Source organism: Corythoichthys intestinalis, chromosome 7 (assembly GCF_030265065.1).
Source record: "Corythoichthys intestinalis isolate RoL2023-P3 chromosome 7, ASM3026506v1, whole genome shotgun sequence".
Lineage (NCBI taxonomy): Eukaryota > Metazoa > Chordata > Actinopteri > Syngnathiformes > Syngnathidae > Corythoichthys > Corythoichthys intestinalis.
The window spans coordinates 42,902,130-42,927,905 of NC_080401.1; the positions used below are offsets into that span (position 1 = coordinate 42,902,130).

The following is a 25,776-nucleotide window of genomic DNA, read 5'->3' on the forward strand; positions in this document are numbered from 1 at the left end:
GGCGCCATACAAGCTTAAACGTCATCTCCAAATGAACGCCCGTCGCTTCAGAACAAGTCGATGGACTATTTTGTACGCCTTTGTGAAAACACAGAGAAATGGGCAACTTTTTTGAGAAACACTACAAAGGTAAATAAGAAAGCCCTGAAAGCCAGTTACTTTGTTGCTAAATCCCAAAAGTCCCAAACTGTGTTAGAGACGTTAATACTACCTGCCTGCAAAGCCATTGTCAGCGAGACGACCTGCCCTGATGTGCTTAAAGACGTTGCTCAAGTCCCCTGTCTGATAGTTTTTCAAGCCTAATTGCTAAACGTTTCACACTGAGTAAGTATAAATACTGAGAAATTATTTTATAATCAAATATACTGTACAGAAAGTAATTTTGGAACATTTTGGTGTGGTGTGATTTTTTCCAACGTAAAAACGTCCCGTGACTCAGAAAAGGTTGAAAAACACTGCTCTAGTCATCCTATCTTGATCGGTCGTCATTCAATTCAACCAATCTGAGCAGCAAATGTAGGCAATTTCTAGCCAATCACAGATAAGGGGGACGGGCTGAGTAGCCGGCCATTGGGTACTGCGATTGAATAGGGATTGCTCTGGTTACAGAAATGGCGATTGAGCGGCTTCTCCGTTGCTAATTCAAATTGGAATGGACATCAGTGTTTTTTTTCAAGAAACTAAAGACGAACTCAAGCCATGACAAAGACGCGGCCGAAAGTCAACATGAAGGGATAGCGCTGCCACCTCCTGCAGTTTCCCTGACTGACACTATCATCAGAAAATATAACGGGTAAAAACGCCACTGTTACGGCTAAATTTACGTTGAAGAAGTGTGCCCCCCCCCAAAAATGTAATGCCCCCCCTGTAATTTCTTTCTGCAGCCGGGTCTGGGCCTACCATATCGTCCCTACCAATGTTGAGACCACACCTACGCCCTCGGTTTAAATAGAAGACATTCCAAATGCTTTGTCACTATTTTTATTTTGCCAATCGATATCGGAAAATCGGATTTGAGAGAAAATAATCAGGATTTTTTTGTTAGACAAAAATCAAACAGCCCTATATACCACATTGTAAAAGTTTTGAATGCCGTGGTCCATGACAGACTGTTAATCTCTGTCAAAATAGACTGTTTAACTCAATGGCAAAAATCAAACAGCCCAATATACCACATTGTAAAAGTTTTGAATGCCATGGTCCATGACAGACTGTTAATCCCTGTCAAAATAGACTGTTTAACTCAATGGCACTGAAAGATGAGTATTCACAGCCAGTCCTACCAGTTTAAATGAGATGAATGTCAATTCACATTCGAGTGAATTAAGATACTGAAGTGGTAATGGAACAAATTAAACTCATAAATTAAGGCACCCCTGAGCAGTAGTTTTGTTTTGCCACTGATAATGTGGCCACTTGCTGGCTGGCTGGCTGCTTCACCGGACTGTTTTGACAGCTTAACAAACTTTCCTGGAAACAAGTTTGAAGCGAAATATGATATTTCGCAAAGTGGGAATAAATATCTAAATTAAATGAGAAACGCAAATGTTCAGTAGACTCAGTTCTGGGTGTTGCTGATTAAAAAACGCTAGCTACCACACTCAAGTCAACCAGGTTGAGAGGGAGAACCGAGCAGCCGCTGAAGTCTCGCGGTGTGGCCGCTTGTCGGGGCTCAAGAGGGGGTTAGCGAGTTGGAGTGGACCGACCCCCCCAATGTCCCCCGGCTTTACTACCATTGCCGCCGCCTGTCACAGCCTCGCGGACACACTTCCAACAAATCCCCCTCCCTTTCCTCACCTCAGCCCGAAATGTCTCGTTTCGCGGGGGGCGCTCTTACCTTTCCGCCCCGGTAACCCTCGAAGGCCTTGAGCGCGCTGTCAGTGAGTTTGACGTGGAAGACGGAGACATTACTGCCGTTGCTCACTCTTCCACAGGACAGCCCGTAGCTCCGCTCCTCTTTCAGCGCCGCCATCTTGGCTGCCGTTCCCACCGCCGCCGCTACACACGCGCACGCACGGGCACGCACCGGGTACGCACGCGCACGCACTTGTGCCGTAAACGGACAAGTCCCGTTTCTCAGGAATACGGTAGTCAAATACTGTCGTCACCTGATGACGCCACGCCAGCCCATTTTGATTGACACGCCCACATGCGGGCACGTCAATCAAATCGTGATAAAATTAAAGACAGCACAAAATACTTAAAATAAGAATATTGTTTGAATATGTATCGTCTAACCTTAAATATAAGCTACTTTGATTCAAACTAATGGCAAAAATCTGTCTAACAACTAACCCACGTGCTCGTGTGCAGGCTGATTACAGTAAGCAGTCCAATGATTTTTTCTTTTTCTTTACCGTAATGCTTGCTACTAGAGATCGAAAAAAAGGAGTTAAACGTGAGTTCAAAGAAGCAGGCTGGACTGCAGGGAAGGGGGAGGTATTAAATTATACGTCATTATCATGTATTAGAGCCCCACCTGTTTTCACTACACGTGTTTGAGTCAAACAAACAAAAAAAAAAAACATTAACTGTGAATAAAAGAAATCAAACCAAAAAATGACATGGTTAAACTGTCACAATTTTAGAATGTGAAATCTTGAATACATGAAACATGTTAACTCAATGGCTGCCATTGACAGTGATAGATGGACCAGTTGCTTTAAAAATGAGCTGTTTTTACATTAACCTCATATATTACCACTAACATTAAAAACAGGAAACACATCAGCAACCTTCCTATTTTAATGCTTTCATAAATTAACATTGGCTTCCATTGACAGCGATAGTCGTCCAATCTACTTTGACCAGGAGTAAATCAGTCAAGGATCATGATTTTTTACATTTACAGTGACATGTTAGTGATGGACACGGTAATGCCTTAGATGTCATTGACGGCGATATACGTCCAATCCATTTTGATTGTGAAAGCCCAGCAGTGATTGTTCCCTCCCTGTCAACATGGACTGGACGTCTATTTCAGTCAATGGCACTGAAACAGGATGTTTTAATGCAAGCCATCTCAAAATGGATATCTATTGCTGTCAATGTCAGTGAATGATTTAACCAAATGGCCCAAATGAGATTCCTGCATTACAGGGAAACCTATGTTTTTACATGATGTATAAATATAAATACAAATATATAATATATAAAGTGTCTTCACGTATCAAATCTATAGCATCACTATCATGTAAAAACATGTTGATTGTAGTACATCCATGTGTTTATCAGAGTGCCAAAATAAGCCAGAACACAGGTATGATGACATAATAACAGCATTTATTCTAATGAATATAAAATGAACAAAAACTTTTGTCACAAACTGTTATTGGCATTTTTTAAATATGGTCATTTACTACAAAGAAAAACGCAATGATGCCAGAATAAATTAACACTAAGGAGGAAACAGTGTGTCACATGCTCCACTCGTCACATTGGACTCATCAACATTTGGTCTTCAATCATCAAAACCTGAGGTATAGGGGACAAAACTCTCCAAAATAAAAGGCTTCCTTTTTGCATTGTCAAAATTGCACTACGCCCTCGTCGTCACGGCAATAATGATCAATTGGAACTTGTAATTAAATGCGTACCATACCAAACATACTTAGCTCGCGTCCTGGACGATGACAAAAGAGAGGTAGGACTGTTTTGCCGCATTCCAATGATCTTGGAGTGTTGCTTACATTTTTATGTTCTAAATATGCAAGGGTTCAATGCATGATATATTGTGAACATTTGTGGATTAAGCAGAAGAGTGGTTTTATAGAACTGTATCTTAAAAAGGCCCCATTTGCTTTGAATCGGAACATGGCAGCAGCTAGCTAAAAGGGGTGACTACCAGTAAATATATTCTAATTGTGAAGATTTGAATACAGGTATGAATACAAATTTTCCATGAACTAATTTCTGTTCCAATTCATAAAATGCATCTGACATGTCCATTTTGCCAGATGTGCTTCGTTCTTGGTCCATTCACAAGTCGACAAAAAAAAAGTTTTGCTTCAGTTTCTGGCAGCCAAGACCACCGATAAGGCCACGCCGCCGATAGCGACTGCCGTGGCACCGAATAACCACTTCCAGCTGAGACCCTGGAGGAAAAAAAAGGGGTGGAAGACATGAGACAAGAGAATGATGATGTTGCTCACACAATTGAAATACGATTCGAAATGTGAGGTTTTTTGGCTTCCTTAGTAATTGGTACCAAAAAAATCCTATTTGCAAATTTTGGACACTTTTTTTGCAATACAGTACAATGTTGATTTGTGATTACTTGCATTTTTGTCCCAGCACGGATTGTTCATTTGTGCGGGGTAGAGTTGACACAGTTAATAAACTTGATTTAATAACTCGGCGGTTACTTAACTAACTTACAGTTAATAACATGAAAGGTGATTAACTCAACTGATGGTAAAAATGAACAAATGGAAGTTAATCACTAATTTTTCAATGGATGTGGTTAACTTTTCACAAGATGAATTTTTCAAGATGACTAAAGCAGTCAATTGTGCATCACAAATCATATCTTTAAATATGAATACTAGTGTTACTCCATATTATCGGGTAGCTGATAATATCAGCCGATAAAACCATTTTAAAATGATATCGGATAATATTGACATCATTAAGTGAATGTAGAAGTCTTCTGCCTTTGTACAAGGGCTGGTCACACCAGTTCTGCTTTTTGACCATTAGATGTCTCCAAACCAAGATGCTTGGTATTTGTTATGTGAGCATAGCAATATAGCAATATAACTAGCCATAATATGTCCACGACCGAATATATTAGTATCGGTTTGATATTGGTATCGGATTTTTGGCGTTGGTCAATATCTGGTTATTGGTTATTATTAAAAGTAATTATCGGACAACTCTAACAATACATTGATTTTGTTAAGCTTCTCTCGAAAGGAAAAAGTTTATCTTTATTAACAGATGTGAATTTTTACTCAGAAAATTGTGCAAAGATCTTATGTCAAGATATATCTACAATTATTTCATCAAGAGAATTCATTCATAAAATTCTGATATGTTGAAATAAAACACATTTTAAAATATATATATATTTGTGTAATTTACATTTGAGTTACCATATAAAGTTCACAGTTACAAAAAGTTAACTACAGGTAGTCCCCGGGTTTCGAACAAGTTTTGTTCCTACGCTGGCGAAGTAACCCGAATTTCCTTGGAATCAATCCTTTAAATACCCCTAAATACCCTCTAAATTTTAAAATAACTATACAAAAACATGTATTATAAGTCACTGTACTGTCCTCGCCAAGACGTTGGAGCTAAGTCCAAGCTAGACAGCGAGCTAAACTCTGAAATGATGATGTCAGATGTCCGTGTGGTTTGTTGACTTTATTCAGCTGCGAATGACATCAAAACTTTCAGAATGAAACTAAAATAAAAATGAAATTAAATCAGTTTAATCTTCAATAACAGTGATTCAAATTTGCATTTATAACTAGCTGCTCTTACAGCAATAACAATCCACACAAATGATTAGCAAGTATCAGTTAGCGTATACCGGCTGCGTCAGTGCTCCGGATTGACTGCGGTTCATCTCCGGCGTGCCGGAGCCCTTCGGATGGTTTAGGCTATTTTTTATTTTTGCCGGAGATGCATCCGTCAAAACGGGCGGAGCCAGGCCTGGAGTCAACAGCCTAGTTGGTCATTCACGGTTTAACCAGCGAACATGGACAAAGAACGCTTCAAGTCTGAGTTATACTCCCGCGTTGCGGTGACGGCGCAGCGACTACGGCGTCATTCGACATTCGATAGTTCTGCGGTGAGGGAACGCGTTGCTCTGTAATTCACCGCCAAGCCACTAGAGGGATGTGGCGTTATGTTTGTACGGTTTTGGGGCATGCTTGTTGATTTCCGCTAGTCGGAGAAAAAATAAACAATGCAAGATGGAACTCTTGAAAGTAAATATTCTACTCATCAACACTGAATAAATATTGAACATACAAACGTTGAGGGGCAGGCGATGCAGAAGACTGTTTTGAGGCGGTCTGGCCGACTTTTGATGCCGCATAGAGAGTTTTAGACTCGGGTGGAGAGAGCTAGCTGTGGCGGCTAGCTTCAAACTGGCGTCAAACACTGCGTTCAAGGTCTGCAAAGCCCTCCAGCCCGATTTGTTTGCCGTGTCCTACAACCAGCCAGTGGGAAGCCATAGCAGATTTCTGGCGTCTATGGAACTTCCCAAACTGCGTTGGGAGCCTTGATTTTAACGTTATCATAAATAGCACCGAGGCACTCTCAATCAGTGATGATGTATCGTGTGTCAACTGTGTTATTGAAAATTAAAGATCAAAACAACTCTTTTGACACCAAATCTGTGCTTTATTCTTCATATACTTGAAGTGTGACACGTAAACAAGTCACAGACTCAGAGCAAACATATGTACACAATAAATGATGAAGTGCACCAACCAAAAATACGACATAAAGTGATAAAAAGTCGGCAGTTTTTTGCCGACTGGGTCACTGCTTCTTGTGGCCACTCGATTCCGAACACACGTCTCGGTGGTTCTTCCATTTTTTTTTTTTTTTTTTTTTTTTCCAATCGCCGACCTTCCCATTCGGCAATCACAATAATGTCTTGACGAGACTTGCTCTTCGATGATACTCCCGTCGGCTTGGTCCATTTTTGCGTGTAGAAAATAATGTTTGATTCTATTCTACAATGGTATGTTGTATGTATGGTAATGATTTGGCGCTAAACCGGAAACAACAGTCTGAGCGGACCAATCACAGTCAGTTTTCGCCACGTCATACACGTCTACGGGACGCGAAGTTTAGAAAATTCGAGAGGCACGCGTCAGGCTACGGCGTAGGGTCGTAAATCGGTTCTTCCTTGACGGCGTAGGTCTGACGCGGAAGTATAACTCGGCATTTTATCATGGAGGTAGAAAGTCACAAAGTGATTTGTGAATCTGCAGATCATCGTTATAAGGACAACATTAAAAAGGAAGCTGTATGGTGTCCTATTATGTGTGTTTTTCTGGCAATGATATCAAACACACGACGTGCTGACAACTTTGTTTTTTATTAACACACGGCGCTAACAACACTTCCTCAACCCGTGGCTCTCGGCAGGCTGTGTGGAGAGACACACTCTCTCACTGCCGCGTCACATGAACAAAACAACATCACCGTTGCGTGCGCTTCAGGTCGCCTCGGAAAACATCCAATAAGAATATTACACATGGAACACCATAGCAGAAGCTATGAGGGGAAAATTTTTCATTTGCTTAAATGCTAAGTTATTAAAAGCAATTTTATTTTTTTCTTGAAAAAGATATTTATTCTGTGTTTCTGTGTGGTATTAATACTGTTGTCTTTTACTTAAAAGAGGCATAGTACATTGTTTTGTGATTTCTTAAAAAGTATTTTTGAATTTAAGAGTAAAAATTTATCACGTTTAAATGGGTGTACTTGATCTATTAATAAATACTGTAGTCTCACTGTGTTATTGTAAATTGTTTTTTAAAAAAAAACTGGGGGCGGGGGGGTGCAATAAAATCGCATATCGCAATAATTTATGAGATAAATTATCGCACGCTAAAATTTGTTATCGCGACGAGCTTAGTTGTAACCCGGGGACTACCTGCAGGGTAATTTAACTCCTGTATTTTTCAGGCTGATGTCTTGCGCCATGAAAGAATACAGTTTGGACATCCTCAGCTGTGGTGACATACAAGAGTGACTCACCCATGACTCTTTGGGCCAACGTTTGTGCGGGTCGCTGGGGGCGGGGTTACCCAGCATCTTCTTGTACATTGCCTGCTCCGCACCTCTTTGCTCAGAATGTTTCTTGACCAGTTTGGATAGCTCTGCGTGGATCGTCTACAGAGACACAATGGTTACAAATGAGCCAATAGCAGTACGGGGGGGAAATGCTTCAATAAGACAAAAGCCTGACATTAACACTCAGGTAGTTTAGGAATGATGAACATCAAAGGGAAGGTGGAAAGACGTTTTCTCAGTGACTCACAAATGAATGACACTAAAGCCTGACATTCTCATAGGCCACTCATTAAAAAAATAATAATGAGGATCATTCATCACATGCAGCTGACACAAACACTGTGTGCCAAACAGCTGATAATTATTTGTTATTATTTACCAATTATCGTGGCAGGACATTCATCAATGCGCACAATTACAGTTAGAGAGTTTGTAGTCTTGTTGCAATAAAATTAACTTCTTCAACAATGAGATGGTGCAAAATTGCTGCAACTGAGCCCTTGGCTACCTGGCTTTTATCAAGTTTTGCCCTTTACACTGTGAAAGCAGGATATTGCTGCAAGTGTACTTTCACAGTAACACATCCAGCATTTTTTATATTACTAGAAACAAAAAAAGTGATAAGTGCAAATCACTTTATCTCAGTACTTCTCAAATAGTGGGGCGCAAAGCGACACGGGGGAAGGGCACTGTGACCTCGCGGATCATACTTTTTTGCCATACTACAATAACGTGAAATTGCACATCCACTCAGTGAGTGGCAGTGGTACTCTCATTTCCAGAGTGTGCGCAGTATTTTTGCATTAAACAAGAGCACACAGCAAAGAGCAGGATATATAAAGTCTCCTGAAAGCTAAGACGAGGAAATATGACAAAGCGTAGTGTTTGGTTTAACTTTGAATTTATTTGCTCCCAAAAACGTAGAAATACATTCTATTTTTAATTGATTCAGTGTCCCAAAGACGTATTTATAAGTCTTTTACGTTTTTACGAAAATCCATTTTAAAGCAATAAAACTGGCCACTGGAGGGGAGTAGCGCATTTGGTAAGACCCACAACCCGATTAGAGGGAACGAACTGCCGGGCCGCGGAAGACGACCGAATGGACATCCAGGATGCCAGGCGGCGGACGACCGAGCAGAACCGGGAGGACGCCCGGGTTGCCAGGCGCTGGACGACCGAGCAGAATGACCGGGACCACCAGTGCAGCGGACGATGCCGTTAAGTCCGTGTTGCTTGACGAGCAGAGCCCGGGTCGCCGTGCTCGGCCGCTCGCGTCCCTCGCTCCCTCCAGTGTCCCGCGACTCAGCCGGTAACGCGCACGGCCAAACCAGTTCCCCCCAGAAACACAAGTTCTCCAGGCGAACTCCGCCACGAGGCAGTGGTCATCACAAAAGAAAGACTCAAAAAATTCATCTTTATGAGACAGGCGGCGATGAGGGAAAAGTTTATCCCGGCTGCCGCGGCCACAACAGCGTCATTTCTAAGTTAGTTATGTGTAGAAAAATTGTTACTTTTCTATCAAAAGCTCTTTTTGTCTCGTTCTTTATGTTATTTTGTAAAAGGAAAATATTATCCAGATGTTTGGGATGTAACTACAGCAAAAAATAGCTGTGTTAAAGTCAAAGTTATGTTTGAAATGTATGTGTTTACAAAAAGCTCAATTTCTCAGTTTTTTCATCAGAAATTGGAAAATTGCTCAAACTAAGCTATTTTCTAATGCTAATTTGAAAAGAATGCAAAAAGATATGAACCAACTTTTCCTGCTGAAAGAAGAGAGTAATCTTTCTTTTGGTGGGTTCCATGTTTATATAGCAATAGAACGGAATTTTCTGTGGGCCTTGCAAAATCAGTCAAAATCCAGTAAAACAGCCAGGAGCAAAGGGGGTTGCACCGGTGAAAATGGCTGGGAGTGAATGAGTCAATACAGTGGGAGACAAGGAAAGACCGGTATGTTTACTGTGTCCATAAATATCTGCAGCGGACAGCATGAAGCGAAATCAAATAAGACGTTACTTAAAGACGTTAAACCCCAATCACATTGATAGGTTGCTTGAATTTTTTTTTTTTTTTTTTTTTGCAAAAATGTGCCGGATATTGCCAACAATCGTCCCGCTTTGTGAGTGCAACATCAGTAAACTAGCGAGCATCATACAAAGTGGCATACAGAGGTGCTTAGTGCTAAAAAAAACACAATAGCAGAGGAGCTAATGCTGCCCGGTAGCATTAGACATGATCTCAGTCATGCTGGTCGGTACAAGTGCTGCAAAAATAAGAACTGTCCTTCTGTCTTACGACACTCGTTTTTGTTTTATTATTATATTAATATTATACATATTAAAAAAAAAAAAAAAAAAAACGCACTGCACGGTTAGCCGCAGAGTTCAAAGCAGAGGGAAAAAAAGTAGCGTGTTAGTCTGAAAATTACGGTAATCATGCTAATGAATGTTTCAACATGTAAACATATTATTATGTTGGAGAAAAATATTTAGTTCCAGTACGTTAAAGACTACTCAGTAAAATAAATAAGTCAATCTAACCCATACAAGTACATACTAGCATTAATATCAATATACATTTGAATTATTGAATGAAAATATGACTAAGCCGAGCAGTGTTGGACAGACTGGCGTAGGACTGTGTGGGGTGCATTCAAGCCCTGAATCCCACACAGCCACAGAACCTTGTATGTCCATCTGTGGGAGCGGAAGAACAGGAGGCACGAGATGGCACAGCGTGCAAGGCGAAAACTATTTAAAGCCACTTGAAAGCAGATCCTCTGAAATGATGAATCAGCAGCACAGGCTGTGGGATATAATAGTTGGCCTTGTAATGCCATCTAGTGGCTCTTCAATGGAAAATGGTGGTAGTTAAAGTGGCGATACTAGCCTTTTTTTTGGCATACACTATCATTCTACAGCAAATTCAAGGGAAAAAAATTACCTTGAGTTGATTTGTGAAAGCTACACAGTTCATACACGACTTAATATAAACTTGTGTTCACCTCATGGCTGTTTCAAACGGAGGGAAATTGGATTTTTGGGGGCAGATTTGGGTTTTTTAAGAAACTTAAAATCAGATGACTCGGACTCACAAGCAAAAAGATGAGATTGAGACATTCCAAGCTTCAATTATGTCACAAGGAAAGACTGGCAATCTGGGATTCTCGCATTCAATTGGGTTAAAAAGTACCAGTATTAATAAAATGTTTGACCACTTGTGGGGCAGCCACTATCTGGAAATACTGGCTTTTATTTACATTTTCTCCACTATTACACAGTAGAAGAATTCTATTTTTTCTTCGCCAAGTCATTAAACATGATTCTTTCCACTGGGATGCACATGAAAGGTCTTTTCTTTTCTTTCTTGACTACAAATACTCCAATTAGAATTTAAGTCCAATTTCCAAGCGCCAAAAGAAGAACCTTAGCCCTTTTGTCATTATGTCATCAAAATACAGTGAGAACCAACACGTTGGCTGACGCTGTCTCGCCAACACTACTGGCTCACAGTGGTTTGGAAATATTTTCCAAACCGCGGACATGTAGGCTTTCATATGCGGTTTTAAATTTGATTTGGGTCCAATTTTTGAAAATGCACAACAATCTATATTCTCAAGTCTCCCAATTTGGAATTCATGCAGCAATTATGTCTGCAAAGCGTGAGAGAGGCAGGGAGGACGAATGCGATGGAGCTGTGCATTACCGTTAGCGCCTAGCTTTAACTCGGTTTTTAGGCAGGAGGCGGGCTTGACCACAGTCTTTAACAAATAAAAAAAGGAGGGGGAAAAAAAGGATATGCCTCAGTATGCGCGGCTTTCTTTCTGTGCGCCAATTGAGCTTTTTGCTTCAATATAGCTTCCATGGGCGAGAGTTGGGGCAACCTGACCATATGTCTGTGCGTCATGCATAATGCGTGCATGCGTTCTATCAATACATATAATTTTTTAATATAAAAATAAATGGGGATTATTTATATCTGTTATTTGTGTCCTCTCTTTGAGAATCCAAATAGGGTCACCCTAAAATAATGTAGGGTCAGCATGTGAAGTCATTTGTTTTGTTACATTTGCACATGGGGGGCAGTTTGCTCAGGGCATGTTGGATACGAGTTTGTGCGCATGCGTAATACTTAAACGGGTTCAATGGAAAGAGGCAGTTTGAACAGGCATGCCAAAAGAACAGATATGACGAAGAATCGGAATTGTGCATTAAGACCTGCGGTCTGAACCTAGCTTAAGGTTCTTCACACTATCCGGCGGTTAACTTTGGGTCTTCAAAATAGGTTTTGCATTTTTAGCGTCCGATAGTTTTCGGCGCCGAATTTTTGGTCATTTTAAGTTATACTTTATGTGTCTGGGAGTGTTCTTACATGGGTTTGGTTTCTGTGGGCCTCTATTCATTACGGAAAGTTCAAAACTAAATTAGCATAGAAAAAATGATACCGATGATAAAGACAAATATTTCATTCATTCATTCAAAATCCCTGTTTGTGGAGGCGACAACACTGTCTATTGGGCAAAATGTTGCAGTTCTCTTTCAAACTTTACAGTTTCATGTAAAAATTTAAATGTGCTGTGATGATACGTTGTGGCTTTGAGTACTCCACAACATGACGGTGGATTAAAAGAAAAAAAAAAAAAGCACAATTTTCCTGAATATGAATAAAGGACTAATTTCAACTGGATAACGGAATCTCTATAAAGGCGAGTTTGTCTTTGTGACTGTCCGTGTGTTCGCGCTTTATGGACGCCGAAACGGCTGGGTGGATTTTGACAAAATTTTACAGTTGTACTTTATGTGTCTGGGAGTGTTCTTGGATAGGTTGGATCTCTGTGGGCCTCCATTGTGTGCAGAATATTAATTTGAAACTCACAAAACTAGCATAGAAAACGCAAATTTTCACTTTTTCCCGAACAACGCCGGGCCATACTGCTCAATAAATCCATCCAGCATACATGAAAAAAAAAAATAAAAAATACAACGGGGAAGCCGATTTCAAGTTTCTTATGTTTCGATTTAATAAACCTTGGCCCCAACAACCCAGCGCAAGTAGTATACTGCTTAGTAGAGGTGGGAATCTTTGGGCACCTAATGATTCGATTACGATTCAGAGGCTACGATTCAATTATAAATCGATTATTGATGACACCCCGCTATTAGCTGCTAATGTTTTGTACATTAGTTATAAAAACTGTAAAAAAAAAAAAAAAAGCCTCGCAGGCTTAAATAAACGACTATTTCAGTATCAAGTTAACAGTTAAAAACAATAAATAATATAATCAAATCCCCATTCTGTATCAGCAGCTTTAAACTACATTCAATTAATTTAATGTTGTGAATCAACCGTTAAAGTTGTTAAAATTGCTCCTGTTATTCCATAATTTCCCTTTTGTCTACTTTCGACGTGAAAGTTTTAAAACTATTTTAAAGATAAATTCAAGTCGATATTTTACCGATTTAGGAGTATTTTACATAAAAAGTTAATTAGGTTCGCTTGGAAGGTTCGCTACAACAGCCTCGCAGGGAAGTCTACTGCTTTAAGATGGCGGCCGTTTACTAAAGCCCGCATCTAGCTTTCTGTACATGTGCTGCTATCGCCACAGAGTCTATTTTGCATCTAGTCCTATGTAAATATGATATCTAACTAGGCATGTGCCGGTATGAGATTTTGACGGTACGATAACCGTGAGCAAAAATACCGCGGTTTCACGGTATCACGGTATTGCAATTATAGCTCCAAAATTTTGAGATGTATGGGTTTAAAAAAAAAAAACAAACTTTTTTTCCATTGAACAGGTTTTTTTTTCAGAACATATTTGCAAATTGGAACATGAATATAATGTGAAAATAATGTGAAAATAAATAAATTAACAAAGAATAACAAATATTTGATATAAAATTAAAATAAATAGAACCTAGACTATACCCACAGCCAGAGCTCAAGTTGCTCAATAATAGAGCAAGAACAAAATAATTGCTATAAAAAAGTAAGAACACTTCTAAATAAAATTAAAAATATATACTGTATGATTTTTTTGAGGGGGAGAAGCTGAAGTTTCGCCATTTTCAGCCACTGTGTCAACTCTCTTCTACATGATGTCATGCCTTTGTGTTTAAAAGAACAAAGAATTCATAAGTTAATAAGTTAGTTAAAAATGTATAAGCTAGTTTTATAAGTTAGTTAAAATGTAAATATTGTTGAGGTTTCAAGGTTTCATCTAAAACAAAAAGTGAGGAGTGAGACCTCCTTTAGCAATTAGCGATCTTTGACGCGATCCTTTTTTTCCCTCCCCCCGTCATTCAAGCTTGTTTCTCACTCAGCGGCTGTGAGACATAAAACGTCGACCAAGCTGCTCTCCCAGCTTAGCCTAGGCTAACATTCGTCTTTGTAAGTTTTAGTTAGTTTGTATATTGAATTTGAAAGGAAAATGTATGTTTTGTTTTTGGCGACCTTTTTCATGGTGCTACTGCTATCCTGTTGAACCTACTCACATGTGGAAAAATACAGTTGTATAACGTTTTAAATGTATTCATTTGTATATTTCACCACGATTTGAGAGCTCAATAAATTGAAGAAAAGTACGCCTTGTGTTTGGAGGGTGTGTTTTTGGGTTTGCTGGCTGTTGAATAGCGTCACTGACACTCACGGCAACAAACGGGAAGGGTGAGCGCTGCAGCACCAAGCCACTTCGGCTGCATTTTGGCACATGAAAAATAGCGAATACCGTACTAAGGTATGACGGAAAATTTTAGTGGTTTTGAAACCGTGACGTTTTCACACCACGGTAAACCGTGAAACCGGTAACCGGCACATGTCTATATCTAACTTAACATTATGTGGACGTACTTTGTAGCAGCTGTCGGCAGCAGTCAGGTATGTTGTTGTTTTTTTATCTCGCGGCATGAGTTGAGCTAGAGCCGTGAGTTGAGCATTGGCATTACCCGAGGGGCCGGGTAATGACAAGCATGATGTTTAGCTACTCTTGCTCCGTTCCTCATTGCGTCCTGAAGACCGCGCGGCGTGCTGTGTGTTTTACTTCCGCTTTACTTGACATATTTCAATAATCGGAATTTGGATGTTCGTGAATCGTTCTCGAATCTTCCACGGCTGAATCGCGAATAATCTAAGAATCGGAAATTTCGCACACCTCTACTGCTTATATACTGCTGGTCCATTAATGAAAGACGAACTGTGTCTCAAAACCTTTGAACGCAAGTGTAACTTTCGCGTTACCTTGTTGCTTGGTTCTAGTTTCAGTGCCTTCCTCAAAGTTTGACTGGCTTCTCCGTATTCACCTTGCAGGGCCAGCACCTGGAATGAAACCACAGTATTGTCCAGTCAGTTGAAATAATGACAAACATGATAAGTGAAAGCATGCGAAGGATGTACCTTTCCCATACGGAAGAGCGCTTTGATATTATTTGGCTGGTGATCAAGAGCGGCAGTGCATGACTTCAAAGCAGCCTCGTAGTGGTCCAGCTTGAGCTGCGCCGCCGCCATGTTGTTCAGACACTTCACTTTGACGTCTATCAATTGGTTTTCCTCCTCTGGACTTATGTCCACTGTTGAAATAATCGAAAAGGGTGATATATATATATATATATATTTTTTTTTAAACAGGGGTGAAGACCAACTTGTCCTGCTACCTTTGGAGCTTGACTCGGTTATCTGCAGGGCTATGCCGTACGAGTTGATGGCGAATGCGTAGTCGCCACGTTGATAATGGCCGTTACCCGTTTCTCTCTTTCCACTGGCCAGTGCAATCTTTTCTGGTGGTGGAAGCAGCTCTAAGTCTGCTGCATCGCAGGCTCGCTTCAGCTCCACTTCCATAGACAAATCAGCATCAGGAGGCACCTCTGGTTCACAGCTGTAAAAGTCATTTTTTGTTTTGTTTTAAAAACCTTTCCTATTCAGCTGCTTAGACATGGAGAATAGGAATCGGTGTCCTTATGGTCTAAACAGTTTTAATGTATCACATGGGAGTTTGATATACTCCCATTGTTGTCGTTCATATGTTCTATTCATTACGAAAAAGAAGCGAACGGGAAGGGTGAGGTGTAGAACCCAGTATTAAATGAATCACATGTAAGTGTGGATATGTTTAGGGCTGCAGCGACTATTATTTTTGTAGTCGCTTAATCTATCAACTAGTTAGTTTGAATAGTTGAGTACAGTAATCGGATTAGGAACATTTAATGCGTTGCAGAATCAATTTTAGGAGATGTAAAACAAAGGCTTGCTTAAAATGCACTTTCAAAAGAGCATTCATTCATTCATTCATTTTCCATGCCGCTTATTCCTCACGAGGGTCGCGGAGGTGCTGGAGCCTATCCCAGCTAACTTCGGGCAGTAGGCAGGGGACACCCTGAATTGGTTGCCAGCCAATCGCAGCTTTCAAAAGAGCATTAAATGCAAATACAAAAAAAATACCCAAGTATTTCTTCAAACTATGCAGAGTTAAACTTTAATTTAAAACTAAATACCTGAGCTTAGCCTCAAACTGAATAAAATAAATAAATGAGGATCGAATTACGACAAATGATCAATTGGCTAACTTGCATGGCAAAAGTCCGCTAGCTTCAATGCTATAAAATGCAAACTTTTTATTTTTATTTTTATACAATGCTCCTTCGAACACATTCCCACAAAAAAGCAGCTAAATATACCGATACACTAAACTACAAAAATATATTAGCTCAAACAAAAACTTAGTTTGATCTTAACAGGGAGCTGCTTGATTCAACCATATTAAATGAGTTATGAATTGAATGAGTTATGAGTATTATTATATTCACCGTTTCTTTCAAAACAAATCATTACAACGCTACTCTTATTAAACGAATACTCAAAGCAGCAAAATTTGGTTCTAAGTTTTTTTCTAATCGAATTACTAGCATTAATCGATTAATCGTTGCAGCACTAGACATGTTGACATCCTATTTTATGCTACCTTATTGCTAATCCTGGCACCGACAATCTCTCTACCTGAGTGTGTCTAATTTAAATGGAAATGACGTTAAACCAACAGAAGTGTTTTATGCTATGTATTTTATTAGCCAAATTAAAATACTGTCATTACCTTCCTCGAGTACCATATGCATATTTGGCTGCAGTTTGGATGAGGGCCTTCTCGCCCATTTCCATGAGCAGTACCGCCAGATCCAGTGCCTAAAAGAATTAACAAAATGTCAAAACAATGTACAGCCTCATGCGTTCATTTTATAATAGTGCGGTGGCTCCACCTAGCGGTAGGTGATAGTAGATGTAATTTAGAAATAAAGAAACTAGAGCAAATATAGAAAATTATAACATTTTATGCCCTCGCTAAGTGGGAAGTTGGAGCGGGATTCGAGTTTAGTATGTTTTATTTTTTTTTATCTTTATCAAAATGGAAGTAAACAGTAAAACCATTTTTGGGACAAAATGGAAAAGACAATATTTGTTACAAAAAAAATGCTGAAAATGTGTTCATAATTTTTGTCAAAATAGAATGGAATCAGACCTTTTTTGTTCAAAATTTTTTAAAAATGGAAAGGAGAAGAGACCGTTTTATTTTGAAATATGACAATGTTTTGTCAGAGTGCAAGAAGAGTCCAAGTGAAATCTAAATGAAAAAGAGTGGTTCGCACTTTTGTTTTTATTAGTCAGAAGATATAATTTGAGGTCAAAATTAGTTATGTCCCGAAACGATACACAGTACTGGCGCCCGACACGGACATTTTTGGACTATCGGACAGTATCAGATTTGGTGACAAGATTAGATCCAATCCTGTAGTCGCGTGTAGGGCTGCAGCTATCAAATATTTTAGTAATCGAGTAATCGACTGAAAATTCTATCAATTAATCGAGTAATCGGATAAAACATTTTTTTTTAGGTAAAGAGCAATTATAAATATGCTTGAGAAAAAAAAGACATTTAATCCAATATTCAACCATTTTTAGTCAAACAATGTCTTTATTTTCGATGTACATTGTTGAAAACAGCCAGCAATTGCATCTAAGATGTGACTAGAAAAAAAAAAAATCACTGCTTTCACTCAAAAAAACTTCTAGATCTTCTAAAAAAACAACAACATATTCCTTACCTAAAAATGTAATTACGCTTGATAACACACATCACTTGAAAGCTACGTGTTTTTCCCATGTGTTTCAATTTAATTTCCATTTGTGTCAAGCTATTTTAAGTTCTATTTAAGTTTTAAGTTAGTCTAAACTATAAGTACTGAGAGGATTTTGAGTTTTTGCAGTGTTCAAAATAAATGTATGATACCTGCTGTATTGGAGCACATTAGGGATCAGTGCTACTTGGGTGTTTTATTCAGCAATGACTACTGAGCTAAAACTGACAGTTAACTTTATTATGTTTTAATTTTACACCCTCATCACTGTACATCGCTGTGTTTTTACAGATTAAATAAAGCCTGTATGTAAGTCACATTAGCCACGCATTGACAGTGGTCATAATCAATACAAACCTAGCCCTCCGAAGGGCTAACGTTACGTGGCCGAGTGACAGTAACGTTATATTTATTAGCGATGAGAAGTCTACTGCTTAAAGATGGCGGCTGTTTACTAACGCTGCCCATACGCGGCCGAGTCTGTCATTTCGCATCTAGTCCTAAATGCATGCGACATCTATGAGACGCATCGGACACTACCTGCTACCACACTAGCATCCTGCGGGCGTAGTTTTTAGCAACGTCGGCGTATTTTGTAGCGGCTGTTGGCTGCGGTAAGTTTTTTTAAAATTATTTTTTTATTGCTTCTTCTTCTACGCACTTGACGTCAGCGCTTCGTCCCGCGTTAAAAGTAGTCCGGGCAAAACGTGATGCTTAGAGCTGGCAAAATTAAACGATTCCTCGAGGTGAATAAAATTACTCGGATCAGTTTTTAAACTCGAGTTACTCGAGTATTCCTTTTTAGCTCTAGTGGCGTGTTTTCATTACCATCATGCTTTTCGGCTGCTGTAAATGAAACCACTAGGCAAATACAGGGGTTGAACAAAATAATGGAAACGCCTCCTATTTTGGCATCATAATCATGGAACATAATTGTTAAAGATTGGCATGAGGAACATTCTAATCGGGTTGAGCATCTTGTATGGTCGGCACAATACCCAGACCTCAACATCATTGAGCATTCATAGTCAGTTTTAGAGATTCAATCAAGACGTCAATTTCCACCGCCATCGTCTCTAAAAGAGTTAGAAGGTATTCTGAGTTAGAGGGTATTCTAACTTAAGAACGGCTTGTTGTTTTTTTAAAGTAAATATTTAGGATTGAGACAGTAAGTACTCTTTGCCCATGTTGACAGAATGAGTACAATTACAAATGCATTAAATCCAGAAAGACGCTCCAAAAATGGTCATGAAAACATGAACAGAACAGAACATTCTCACATAATAACATTGACATCAAGTACCTGAATAACATCCCCGTCACCCAGAGTGAAGGAGAGTTCGGGCTGTTCCTGCACTGGCGTTCCATCTTTCAATAAAGTTTTGACACTAATGGTCACATTCTGTCCTTTCTTGGGGCGACTGTCCCGCCCCTGGCCTGCCACCAGGACCTTTTTCTTTAGTTGCTCATTACCTACAGACAAACCGGTACAACATTAACATTTCCAAATTTGTTGCTGCTGAGCCAACTTCCTAAGTCCTTGTAAACTAAAACCATGTGACCTCACCGGTAAAGTTGAAAAATGTTTGCAGATGACCAACTCCAATTTGCCTCAAATTTATTCTGGAGATACCTTTACATGAAAAATGAACACATCCAAAAGTCTAGACTCGTACCCCACGCCACGTTTTGGTCTCGTCAATTGCGAAATTAAATTTATAGGGTTTTTGGTGGTCAATATCTTGGAAATGAAACCCGGGTGAAAGGCTGAAATTTGGTACACCCAAAGGTATGATACAGGCGTTCAGAATCTGCTGCTTGAATTGCTCTACCTCTCTTTATTTTCTAAGTCATTGGCGGAAGTTTTCAAGGACCCTCGATGAGGGAAGAGAGCACTTGCAGAGAGGTAATTGTGCCAAATTGTGTACATCAAAACTACGTTGGAAATAGGGGGCCCTAAAAAGGCTTCAGGGTAGCCATATTGGGCAGGTTGCTGACCAATCGGGTTATCTTCAAAGACATGGTAGGGTTGATGAAAAATTGGTTTCAGAAAGAACCGTTTTGATTTATTTTAAACACTTGAACTTGTAGGTCTGACTCTACACCTTGAAGGCCAGCTCCATTGCATGTAGGGAGGGGTGTGACAAAATATCAAAATGGTGATACAACGTGATACTTTGTATCCCAAAAGGATATCGTTTTGAAAAGGTGTTAATGTCTAAAAAAATAAAATAAAAATGAACCAACAAGTTGCTACAAAAATCTTCCACCATAATAGTGTCTCAGTTAACTCAAAGGCTGCATTGACGGTGCTCGACGCCCAATCCATTTAGACTGGGAACGTTCGTTCATTGGAAACCAGAGCATTCACAGTCATTCTGTCCGATTTTCGGGGCATTTACAGGTCACTTGCTGTTCATTTTAGGGCATTTACGGGTGATTTTCTGTTGAGTTTGAGTCACTGCCTATTCATTTGGATGATTCGCAGGTCATCTCCTGTTCTGCAACTCAAAATAAATAGGAATAGACCCATAAAATACCCCAAAATCAACAGGAAGTAACTGAAAATCAACAGGTAAATGACCTTAAATGGCCCAAAATTACCTCATTGCCTGGCATTGGCTGCCACTACCGTTCATTCGCTGCCACCCTCCCAGTTCAAATGGATTGGACATCTACTAGTGATAAACTTATTCCAATTAACAGCAAAAGCTTGTTTTTCTGTTTATTAGTTGTAGAATATCCTAGAATGATTGCCTGACCAATGTATTGATAATCGTTGTATCGCAATATCGTCAGGTCATCGTTATCGTGAGCTTTGTATTGCAAATCATATCGTATCGTATCGTGAGGTACCAAGAGGTTCCCACTTCTAATTGCATGCTTACTAGAACAGAGAAAAAATATCATTTCGAGTGTGAGAGAATTTTATTCATGCTTAAAACACTATCATTATATCCTTTTTGAGTGCGCTTTCTTATGGCCTTGACGAGAGTAGACGGTATTACAATATGCCCAAATATGATGTGCTATGTTCCTGTTTTTGTGATATGCCCTGAATGATTCCTTTTCTGGTTTGTTTCTCATCTCGTCAAAAGAACAGGCTGTCTCAAGGACAAGCTATGTTTTTCTGTGAAAGACCACCAGAGTTGGACAAAAATAACTTTCACTTATGTTTCTGTGGAAGGAATCATCACTTGTTTCCGTAAAAGGTATTCACTTGTGTTTCCGAAAAAAGGTGTCGTTACACAATAAGCAACGCCATTTCAACGAGCATAAAGACTCTTGTTTTGTGTATCCATGTTTTACTTCTGCATGGTCACCGAGACTGGCTGAATCATCTTATGTACCCTCGATATATCTTGTGCTACATAAAGTCTTCGAAGCAGACAATCCTTGTTTGGCTTGATTCTTTTCTCATTTTGAGCTATCGTTTGATATTTTTCTCGGAGTTCAAATTGAACTTCCCTGACATCGAGATATATCACCATCCCTTATTTCACGATCCGAGTATTGCTACTGTTTTATGAGTATAGATACTTTAGATACTTCTAATATGCTGCGCGAATGCAGCGCTGGCCACAAGCCAACAAACTAGAGATGTCCCGATGCCACCATTCTCCCTCCTGCTGCTTTTCTTTCTCAACAGTTCACTGCTGTTCGCTTGTTAAAGTTAACGATGAGTGACAGCCGGTGAGGCTTTGATGTTGCCAGAGAAGCCTGGGAGTGCTATACTTGAAATACGCCTCATCGTTGAACTTGTTTAAACACTTGCGGTAGTGAGTGACAACTCATTGTGAGTGTGTGTAAGCAGTGTGAATGGATCTGAGTGGACTGACTCAATGAAGCATTTAATAAAGACAAGTATTTTTCAAAGTTATTGTTTGAAAAAAAAAAATTAGTGGGACAGGAACATGTTTATAACTATTGATTTAACTTTTTTTTTGTTATCGGATCGGGACTCGGTATAAAATGTGAAGCGTTTGAAAGATTTTGTTTTATTTTGCACAGGAACAGTTGCTGCAACAGGTTTTTCCTTGGCAAAAAACCAGAATAAATGTCAACTGGCATCTAGTTACGTGCCTCTGTGTTTTTATAAACTTTCAAAGGTAATATGTTGCCATAGTTGAAGTATCAGGATACAGATTGAATCTTGACAAAAGTGGATCATCCCGACCGTAATGCTTACATCAGTATCTTTGCTTTCAACAGAAAGTTCTGAGACTACTAAACTAGCATTTTAGCGCCTCACAAGGCGTGAGCTGTGAACTACATGTTATTTCTACTATTTGTAGGTTAACGGTCAAATGCAACCAAAAAACAAAGTTAAATCTAGGGCTGAACGATGCTGGAAAAAATGACACTGCGACTTTATGGGGGTTTGCGATATATATTGCAAAATTAAAACTAGAAGAGGTTTCACCAGATAAACTTGAATAGCTTGGTTTGGGAAGAGTTTGGTTGACTCGCCAGGATCACATTGTATTCATTTAGTACAGTTTACTCCAGGCTAAGGGGCTTCATCTGTGAATTATGAAGATTGATGTATGTAAAAGGGATCCAGGAGACCATGTCTCTGCGCACTTGCTGCTTTTGAGAAGCAAAACAAAAGTTTATGTGTTCTAAAAAACAATTGCACGTCCTGCGACAGGACTATTGCGCATGCACATACAGTGGGGAAAATAAGTATTTAGTCAACAACTAATTGTGCAAGTTCTCCCACTTGAAAATATTAAAGAGGCCTGTAATTGTCAACATGGGTAAACCTCAACCATGAGAGACAGAATGGGGGAAAAAAAACGGAAAATCACATTGTTTGATTTTTAAAGAATTTATTTGCAAATCATAGTGGAAAATAAGTATTTGGTGAATACCAAAAGTTCATCTCAATACTTTGTTATGTACCTATTGTTGGCAATAACGGTTTTCTGTAACTCTTCACACACTGTTGCTGGTATTTTGGCCAATTCCACCATGCAGATCTCCTCTAGAGCAATGTTGTTTTGAAGCTGTCGTTGGGCAACACGGACTTTCAACTCCCTCCACAGATTTTCTATGTGGTTGAGTTCTGGAGACTGGCTCGGCCACTCCAGTACCTTGAAATGCTTCTTACGAAGCCCCTCCTTTGTTGCCCTGGCTGTGTGTTTGGGATCACTGTCATGCTGAAAGACCCAGCCACATCTCATCTTTAATGCCCTTGCTGATGGAAGGAGATTTTCACTCAAAATCTCTCGATACATGGCCCCATTCATTCTTTCCTTTACACAGATCAGTCGTCCTGGTCCCTTTGCAGAAAAACAGCTCCAAAGCATGATTTTTCCGCCCCCATGCTTCACAGTGGGTATGGTGTTCTTCGGATGCAATTCAGTATTCTTTCTCCTCCAAACACAAGAACCTGTGTTTCTACCAAAAAGTTCTATTTTGGTTTCATCTGACCATAACACATTCTCCCAGTCCTCTTCTGGATCATCCAAATGCTCTCTAGCAAACCACAGACAGGCCTGGACGTGTACTTTTTTCAGCAGGGGGACACGTATGGCAGTGCAAGATTTGAGTCCCTGGCGGTGCATTGTGTTCCTGATAGTAGCCTTTGTTACTGTGGTCCCAGCTCTCTGTAGGTCATTCACTAGGTCCCCCAATGTGGTTCTGGGATTTTTGCTCACCGTTCTTGATATCATTTTGCAAATTTTTTGAGATAGGGATTTTTCATTTTTCTTGACTTTTTTGCCAAAATCATCAATATTAAAACAATAAAAGGCTTGGACTACTTCAGTTGTGTGTAATAAATTTAAAATATATGAAAGTATAATGTTTATCAGTACATTAAAGAAAATAATGAACTTTATCACAATATGCTAATTTTTTGGGAAGGACTAGTATTGTGCAGGCCTATGTGATACACTGCAGTGTTTTTTTGTTTTGTTGCATATTCTGATGACTTTCGAATAGTTTCCTTCTGACAAGTACCCTTGCCTCTGCTTTTGACACCCATCTCAATAGAAATACTTTTCCCAGAATGCACTTCATTATCGGCTCTGGAAATATTGTCAAAATTGACATGAGGCAATGATTTCCGTTAAAAAAACATACTTTTGACATTTCCTAATGAATAAATATGCAATTATTCATTCATTCACCTGCTGTACCACTTATTATTTTATTGAAACAAACAAAAACAAAAAAACATCAATGATTCCACCACATTATTGACTTATTTTGCTCTCATAGTAACACAAATGTATACCTAAAGTATGAAGGAAAACATTTTATTTTGAACGATAGGTTGTAATTTGGGCTAGTTTTACAGTGCGATTTAGTGTTCCGTTCAGATCTGACAACCATGAAATAGCTCCAGAAAATATATTTCAGCATGAGGGCAATTTATCCATTCTAATGACTTTTTTCGGAATAATTGTTCTTATTTTGCCTCGAGTTGGGAAATATTTTACAGATACATAATAGATTTCTGTATAAAATCAGCAAATATTAGATTTCTTACGAACAGTAGCCCCTAAAATCGTGAGTAGCAAATCGCGAATGTGCGAGGGAACACTACTTGGTTAAACTATCATGCTGTACGTTAGTAACAGTAGCACCTACCCAGGACATCCAGCCATTCCGACGATGCTACTTCAGAGTTTGCCTCGTCGTCGACGCGTGCCTGGCGTGTGTCTTTGCCGTCCCCGCCGCCGGCGTCCTCCAAGGGAGGCGGGTCGTCGTCAATGTCATCCTCATCCAGGACCTCAAAGTCCTCTCCGCTGTCAAGCAACGACGTTTGGCCGCTCTTGTTGGCCGAGGTCGCCGCACTGACCTGACTATCGACGGCGTCCATAATTATGTTCCGCTCATAAGAAGGAGATGCTGAAGTGGGTTCAAAACGTTTTATTAAAGGCAAACTCTTATAAACACCGCCTAGCTTGACGTCATAACTCGAGGTCCTGTTCGTCACAATTTCATATCATTTTAAACTTACTCGTTTGCCCTCCTAATATGTCAATAAGCGACGTTGTTGATGATTAATAACTCGTAACTTTACATCATGCACACAATGCGTCGTTATTTCTGGGTCTTCTTCATGTTTTAGGAAGTTTCTAGAAAGTTCTCTCACGGTCCCTTCAAGGATACTTGTGAACGGCTGCTTTGGGTTCGATGCGCTAGGAAGCTAAATGGCTAATGCTAGTACTAGTCATTTTCTACGACTTAATTTTATATATTTTTTTATATTCTTAATGCACGGTTTCTTACCTTCGAACACGGTCGCCTTTAATGGTGATGGCCCAACACTTCATTCATATAACGATGGTATTCTAGTCTATTTAAAGTGTCTGCGCAATTAAATGAATGCAGCAATATCGCCACTAGCCTCTACTTCCTGTTATTTTTGCGCTCACCCGTTATTACGGTAATAATGACAGCCGGACACAATTTCAAAATAAGACATGACATTTATTTATAGGCGCTTTTAAACCGTCATATCGGGTTATTACCACTTAGTACAAGTAAAAAATAACATCAAGTTGTTATGTCACTCTCTGGGTGACATTAAATTTTCAATCGGGGAGACTATTAACGTGTCAAATCTTATTTTGAAATTTACTCTAATACTGAATATTAAAAGTTGGGCAATGGTGGATTATGATTTTTTTTGCAAACATTTTGTGTGGGGGAAATTACATTTACTGAATATAACCAGGGGTGAAAGTGGCTAGAATTTCTTGCCGGAACTCCCCGAAGTGAAGGTCGCCATGGAGCCAGAAATTTTATATGTTTATTTTTCATTCAAAATTGTAATTTTTTTCAATGATTTGCAAAATAAAAGTTAACAAAAACAGCAATAACCCCAACCTCCATCTTCTAATTTTTATTTTCCCTCATTTCCTCACATACTAAATGCCAA

At 39.4% G+C, this 25,776-nt stretch overlaps 2 protein-coding genes across 2 annotated transcripts in view; both read right to left on the bottom strand.

Moving 5' to 3' along the window:
* ell (elongation factor RNA polymerase II) overlaps positions 1 to 2,262 on the bottom strand; it is an 82,936-nt gene extending 80,674 nt beyond the window's left edge. Inside the window, exon 1 of the mRNA XM_057840430.1 lies at positions 1,838 to 2,262. Coding sequence (XP_057696413.1) covers positions 1,838 to 1,972 — 135 coding nt within the window. The 5' untranslated portion in view covers positions 1,973 to 2,262. The remainder of the gene's footprint in view (positions 1 to 1,837) is intronic.
* Positions 2,263 to 3,250: 988 nt separating this feature from the next.
* On the bottom strand, positions 3,251 to 25,283 carry fkbp8 (FKBP prolyl isomerase 8). Its single transcript, XM_057840431.1, has 9 exons — positions 25,125 to 25,283; positions 24,480 to 24,740; positions 19,183 to 19,352; positions 16,841 to 16,929; positions 15,408 to 15,628; positions 15,151 to 15,323; positions 14,995 to 15,072; positions 7,723 to 7,857; positions 3,251 to 4,094 (listed from the first exon to the last, which is right to left on the bottom strand). Exons 2-9 carry the CDS (start codon positions 24,709 to 24,711, stop codon positions 4,008 to 4,010), a joined length of 1,185 nt encoding a protein of 394 aa, XP_057696414.1. The 5' UTR covers positions 24,712 to 24,740; positions 25,125 to 25,283; the 3' UTR covers positions 3,251 to 4,007.
* Positions 25,284 to 25,776: the final 493 nt, after the last annotated feature.